The 6,532-nt window shown below is 42.9% G+C and overlaps 1 protein-coding gene across 1 annotated transcript in view; it reads right to left on the bottom strand.

The window, feature by feature from the left end:
• Positions 1–3,249: 3,249 nt before the first annotated feature.
• The window catches only part of LOC111239003 (angiomotin-like 2a), a 7,802-nt gene continuing 4,519 nt past the window's right edge, over positions 3,250–6,532 (bottom strand). Inside the window, exons 6-11 of the mRNA XM_022768760.1 lie at positions 5,809–6,104; positions 5,477–5,652; positions 5,274–5,375; positions 4,957–5,153; positions 4,638–4,769; positions 3,250–4,076 (exon numbers count right to left, since the gene is read on the bottom strand). Of these exons, the coding sequence (XP_022624481.1) occupies positions 3,991–4,076; positions 4,638–4,769; positions 4,957–5,153; positions 5,274–5,375; positions 5,477–5,652; positions 5,809–6,104 (989 nt within the window). The 3' untranslated portion in view covers positions 3,250–3,990. The remainder of the gene's footprint in view (positions 4,077–4,637; positions 4,770–4,956; positions 5,154–5,273; positions 5,376–5,476; positions 5,653–5,808; positions 6,105–6,532) is intronic.

Genomic DNA, 6,532 nt, shown 5'->3' with positions numbered 1-6,532 from the left:
TCTGTTCCATTTACAGAAAACGACTCATAATGTGAAATCTGTGGCAGCTGCTGACCAGAAAATTTAAATGAAAACACTTTAGTCCCATTTAAGATTCAACTAATGGCCAAGTGTTCATGTGTAGCGCTGTGCACGTTTAGGAAGTTTCCAGCAGGTGTCGCCATTCAACTTCAAAAGTTTAGTGTACAGTTTTTCAGGGTACTTTGCAGATAGGTTGTTCAAAGCATCTTGGAGAACCTGCAGCGGTTCTTCTGTCGGGGGGGGGTTAGGGTCATCTATGTGGTTTTAAACATATGGCCCCTGAATAAAAAGGAATGCTGCTCACAACTGCCGTCTCTGCAGCAGGTCACACAGTGGTGACACATTACAGAAGTTAAACTTCTGTGTCACCCCAAAACGTACAAGGTTTTTATGACAAGAGGAAGAAATGATAGGACTTTGTGGATTTACGTTGGTGCTGGGTGTTTTGTTTGCCTAGTATATGACAAGTTATTCCATATGCCCATTAATCCGTGCTGCATGTATCTGCCCCGAGGAGGCCTGTCAATCAATCTCTCATCACACTGGCACAGAATTCATTTGTATCCTTGTGTTTGTTTTTATGTGTGTGTACATGCTTGTGATATGTGTGCAATTGCTACTATTTATTATCAGATTTATTTCCTTATTGAGTTTGTTTGGCCTCATAAATAGAATAAGGCCATATTAATTACCATACCAATGTGAAGTGGGGACAGTCTGCATGCCAGAAACCGCCACTTTACTCTCCTACTTTGATATCATCACTTACCATCAGTATATTTGCTGAACGTGCTGAAACATCAATGACTAAAACTTATTAGGAATGTGCTGTTAAACTGTAAACATCAGGATGAGGCCAAAAGAACCCCAGCAGTGCACACAAACACACACTGTGAGAACTGTGTGTTTACACAACAACAGACCCATTCCTTTCATGGTGACTGCAGTTCAGTATGAAGTTCCCATGTGACTGAGCCGGAGAAAGGAGGGAAAACTGATCCAGAAAGTGTAGAAAATGTTGTTTTCTTGGATGTTTGAGCACAAAGGAATTCGACCTCTGACTCCTGTTTACATTCTCTCCTCCTTCATCATATAAATTCTGGGAAAAAAGAGAGAGAGAGAGAGAGAGAGAGAGAGAGATGCAGTCAAAACTTGTCAGCTGCCTTTCACATTCACAGAGGAATGTTGGCGAGTCTTCACAATGTTGTCAGTCAGCTCACCAGATAAGAGCTTTAAGTTCATAAATAAGATTGATGGCATCGCATGCCACCGGAGCCTGCTCTGTGTTTTCCCATACAAGCCTCTCTGTCAAAAAGCATCCGTACTATCTCACCGGCTCATATCCTCTCTGCCCAAGTCCAGGCATGCTGAGGTGTTTAAACACAGTCCCCGTCCAATTATCAAATCAAACTACAGCAGGATACAGTCTGACTTTGCCTGCTCGGTTTTTCTTGAAGAGTGATGAGCAAATGTTTCAGAACTGGCACAGAAAACTGATCTTTAATAGTTCGTTGAAACTATGAGTTAACGGATAGCTTTAAAAAAAAAAAGAAAAGAAAATACATTAAACCATGGAGCCTTCAGAACACTTGCATATGAAAAATAAGCCCCTTTTCAATTTGTTTTTAACAACATTTGTGAAAAAAATCAAGTCCTGCTCATTGTTGGTCACTTACAGATTTTAATTTTAACAGATCAAACCAAACTCACACAAACTCAACCCCCCCCCACACCCCACGCCCCTTTACCTAACAATGTGTGTGAAAGCCTCTCTACCTCTGCCACTTCTATATCTCACACACGTGTTCCAGTGGTAGGATGACTGGTGAACCATGTGAGTGGCCACTGATGACACCATAACATTCATTGTTCTTGTCATTGTCATTAACCTCATTGTTCCGCTGCATTGTGAAGTCTCTTTGTCAGTGTTGCACGCCCGCCCCAAAACTGGTACAAGTCGATATTTGTGACAGTGTGTGCTCATGCATAAGTGTGTGTGTGTATATGTGTGTGTTTGTGTGCGTGTGCGTGTTGCGTGTGTGTGTGTGTGTGTGTGTGTGTGTGTGAAGGAGACAGGGAGCTCTGTCCTGAAACAGATACCACACAAGTGAGCTCTCCATTCTCTCATCTTCCTATCCAATGGCATGTCCTGAAATGGTTCATAAACACCTCTTGGGGGTGAGTCAAATTGGTGGCAATAAAAGCGGCCCGTTAACAAAGGTGTATGGCAGAACACAGGAATTTCAAATGGCATTAGTGGCTAATCTGGGAGAAACCTGTCTTTGTCATGTATTGGGTTACGTGTCCCGATGAGAATGTGATCTATGTCAAGCATGCTCTTCATGGCAAGAGGAGAACAAGAGAGCAGGCCACCCGAGAAAGTTGAACCCAAAAGAATGCAGCTCTGGTATTCATTAATGAAGAGCACTCTTCTCTGTGGTGGAGCGAGAGGACAGGAATGAGGAGATTGAGCGACAACAGAAGTGGGAAGAGAAGATTCACAATATTTACCAGAAAAAGTACATTTTTTCTAACACTTACAAGCATATTTCTGCTTATATTCTTATATTAGCAACAGAAAATAGATATTTTTTGACAAGAGTAAAATCCTGTGTAAACTAAACAATTCAACAGTCAGGGAGCCAGTTAATGTATATTAGAATATTTTATTGCTTTATGAAATGTTGCATGAATTCAACTGTAAAAACCTTCATACTGTTTGAAGTTCACAGAAATGTCTGTTTAAAGTCAACACTTGGTTGCTTGGGTACAGCTTTGACATGACCGTGATTGTCGGCACATAACTTACAACAAACATACAAACATAAACTCTTTGGCGTCCTGCTCAAAGCACTATCTAAAATAAGAATACAAACATCTGTATAAAATATATAATAACAATAATTATAATAATAATAATAATAATTAACCTGTTTTGTTAGTTCAAAGCTCACAGTAAACAAAAAAAAACCCAACACGGTGTAGTTTTCAACTTTTATCCCACAATGGTGACCAAACCAGCAGAATCACCACATCAGGAAACACACACACACACACACATACTGTAATCACACATGCAAACATACTCTGAGAAGGAAAAACTCATTAAAATAAAATAAAAAAAAAAAACAAAAAACAAAAAAAACAGATGATGAAATCAACACCATGATGCAACCCTCCCAAAATTACAAACAACACCAGGTCTGTGTCAGTTTGGCAAAAAACATACCAAATTTGTCTTTTATATATTATGCATCTGACTGTTCACACAACTCTAAGCCTTTGTAGAACCAGCTACTCGGGCTTAATGAATATGGACAGCAAGAGCATTTAAATCAGCAGTGTTTCATGTGTTATCATCTTAAATTATTGAGCAAAGGGAAGTCTTCCAAACAGATAACATCCACGTTATGGGAATGAGGTTATTCAAATTAACATTTTCTGGAGAGGAGGGGAATGCGGGTCACATAGATAACCTTTTATTGAATATTTATCTAGAAGGACATGAGGCTTAAGTTAATATTTGGGGAATGTGGAAACCAGATAAGATAAATATGTAGCTTCTTAATTCACTGGATTGGGGAAAGAGATAAAGGGGAGGGATAAATGAGAGGGGGAGCAGCAATTATATATATATTTATATAAATATTTTGGCATACACTCTCTGAGAACATGTTGCCCTATTACAATCCACAATACTGTCCAAGTACCTCGGAGGATTCATCTTTTCTCACCCAGCCAGGCCGACTGCCTGCAGCTGCCCAGCTTAGTGAGAGTAAGTGAGTCGGAGCACAGCTCTGTCTCTAAAATGTGAAAACAGTCCTTTTTTTCCCCGTGCTTTGGCCTCTTTCCACAACATTCTTGCATCCAATATTTTCTTCCATTCGCTATTCAAATACTTGCACTCTTCACAGATTCTCAGAATTGTTTTTTTTTTTTTTCCTCATTTAAAATCCACTTCTCAGTTCTTTAAATGAAGATTTCCACGGCCTCCGACTCCAACTCTTCCAGGCCTCTGAAAGGGTTTAATAGCAGCTTCTTAGGAGCTGCCTTGTCTGGGGAAAAGAAGAGAGAGAGAATAAATAATTATATGAATGTTTTAGGGCTAAAACAGTGGAAAAATGTCATACAGCTCAGCTATCTGTGAGTAAAGGTTAACGGAGATTTTCCACAGTCAAACAGACCCCTCTGGTAAATGTGCTCAGTCAACAGATCCACATTATTTCCTAACCATGCACATTCCGCAAGGCCCACATTATGAACCATGACCTGGACAGATGGTATCTGATTGGCTGGTTAAGTAGCAGCATAGTTAATCAATGTGCACATCCATAAAGTCCAGGTCCAAAACTCCTCTCGTGCAGACAGAAAACTCTACTTACATGCAGTGAGTGTACGAGTGTGTGTGTGCACGTGCATGTGCACGTGTATGCGCGCGTGCGTGCATGTGTGTGTGTTCTGTGTAGTGTAGTCTGAGCCTGTGCAGGCTTGTTTATCCAATGCTCTGCACTGCATGTGTGCAAATCGTTTATCGTTCAAGTTTTATACTGAGAGCATTATTGGATTATTGGCCCTCGTAAACAGACACACTCATGCATATTTGATAGCTCACTCACCACTGTGGAGCTTAGTTGTGCTGGCAGCCTCTTTGGCTTTGGTTCCCTCCACCTGCCGCTCTAGCGTCCCAGGTTCGGACTGAGCGGAGAACTGACGGTTGGGCAAAGTCTGATCATCTGAAAGACTCTTACCTAAAAGAAAACATCACAGACAAAAAAATGTCAGTTTCAACTCTTATTGATTATAAAAGAGTTTATTGAGAGAGAATCTACTTTTTATAGCACTTTAAACTAGAGGATGTAGGACATACAGCGGGCTGCTTTCCCTGAGTACCGCCTCACATTAATAATTTAAATAAGGAAGCATTCTTCTCCACACCTCTGCTCTTTGTGTTGCTCTTGATGGTGCTGATGGAGGGAGTGGAGGAGGCGGGCCGGAGAGGTGCCCCCGCTGCGTTCAGGAGGTTTGTCCGGGGACTTTGCTCGTCCCTCCGCCCCTGGTCCTGGTGCAGCCGCTGGTTGAGGATCTTGATCACAGCATCTTTTTCTAAGATCTGAGCGTAAAGAGCACGGATCCTGATGCAAAACAGAGACATAAGAACACAAGTCAGAAAGCAGATAACCTACTGGTGCCAAAAAAAAAAAAAAATCTCTCATGATTTGTAGATTGTAGAGAGTTCAATCATAGGTATGCACCTGTTCTCCATCTCTTGATTCCTGTAGTCAGCAACTGGCAGCTCCTCGTTGAAGCTGTTGTTAGAGGAGTGGCAGGGCGAGTGGTTAATGATGGTGGTGTCTCTGAAAAAGTTAAGATATTGGAGTTTAGCTTAAATTCATATGTGCTGAATAAACATGTGCGCATGCAAATGTCCAAGAAAATAACCAAGCCCCATCTTTACCTCTGGGCAGCGGCGGTGGCAGCCACCTCCATGGCGAACTGCCTCATGGTGCTCTCCTCCAGGTACTTCTGCTCCCAGCGCACCATGTCGGCCTCAAGGGCCAGGATTCGCTCCTCCCGCTCATGCAGACGCTCTTGGAGGGAGCTCATGGTCACTCCTGGCGGCTGGGACTGCCTCTGAGGTGGAAAGGGATGGTGAAACAGTCAAAAGGTTAGGTGATAAGAAGCGCCATGAAATAATGAGGGCCAGAAATCTGAAACCCATGAATTACAGTAGGACACGTATGACAAAATACTAACTGGTTTTTGCTTTTTCTGACTTTGCAAATTTACCTGCTGCGCCCTCAGACTCCTCAGCTCCTGCTCTAGTCGCGTCCTCAGTTTCATCTCCAGGCTTTCCCTCTTCTCACAGGTGGACTGTAGCTGAGCAAGCGCACTCTGAAGCCTCTCCACCTTGTCCACATAAGCCCTCTTCCTCCTCAACTCCTCCTCCAGCTGGCGACCGCGTCCTCGAGCTGCCTCCAGGGCCTCCTCAAGTCGCTTCGCCCTGAGGCTCTGCTCCTCCGCTGTGGCTCGCAACCGCTCCAGATCTCGCTCTACACGCTCCCGCTCAAAGTTCTGCTCCTCATCTGAAGAAAAACAAAAAAGTAGAGGATGCCGGGTTATGAGCATGTTTGATGCATCATGTGGACATGAATTTAAGTAGTATGGTTTAAAAAAAACCCAAAAACGACAGGACACAACTGCGATGAGATGCTGTGGTCCGTTCTAAAAATATCTATGAATCCACAATTTCTCCCTCCTGAGCTTAACCCCAGTAATAAGCACCAGAGTTGCTACATGGTGGCCAGTGTTCTTCATTTAGCGAAGCACTCCTGGAATGCTGAGAGGAGGAAGGAGGAGGAAAGGGGAGAAAGCCGCCCTATCCCTTTGACCCACATAGCACAGAGCATTCCTCATCAAGGCCATACAAACACCACCACACTGCTTGAGTCCAGTTCCTTAAACAGACAACATAAATCACACTAACAACAGGTGGGGGCGGATGGGGGTGGGG

Source organism: Seriola dumerili, unplaced genomic scaffold, assembly GCF_002260705.1.
Source record: "Seriola dumerili isolate Sdu_G_001 unplaced genomic scaffold, Sdu_1.0 BDQW01001821.1, whole genome shotgun sequence".
Lineage (NCBI taxonomy): Eukaryota > Metazoa > Chordata > Actinopteri > Carangiformes > Carangidae > Seriola > Seriola dumerili.
Note: the sequence above shows the minus strand (reverse complement) of the source record. Positions and strands in the feature narration are given on the sequence as shown.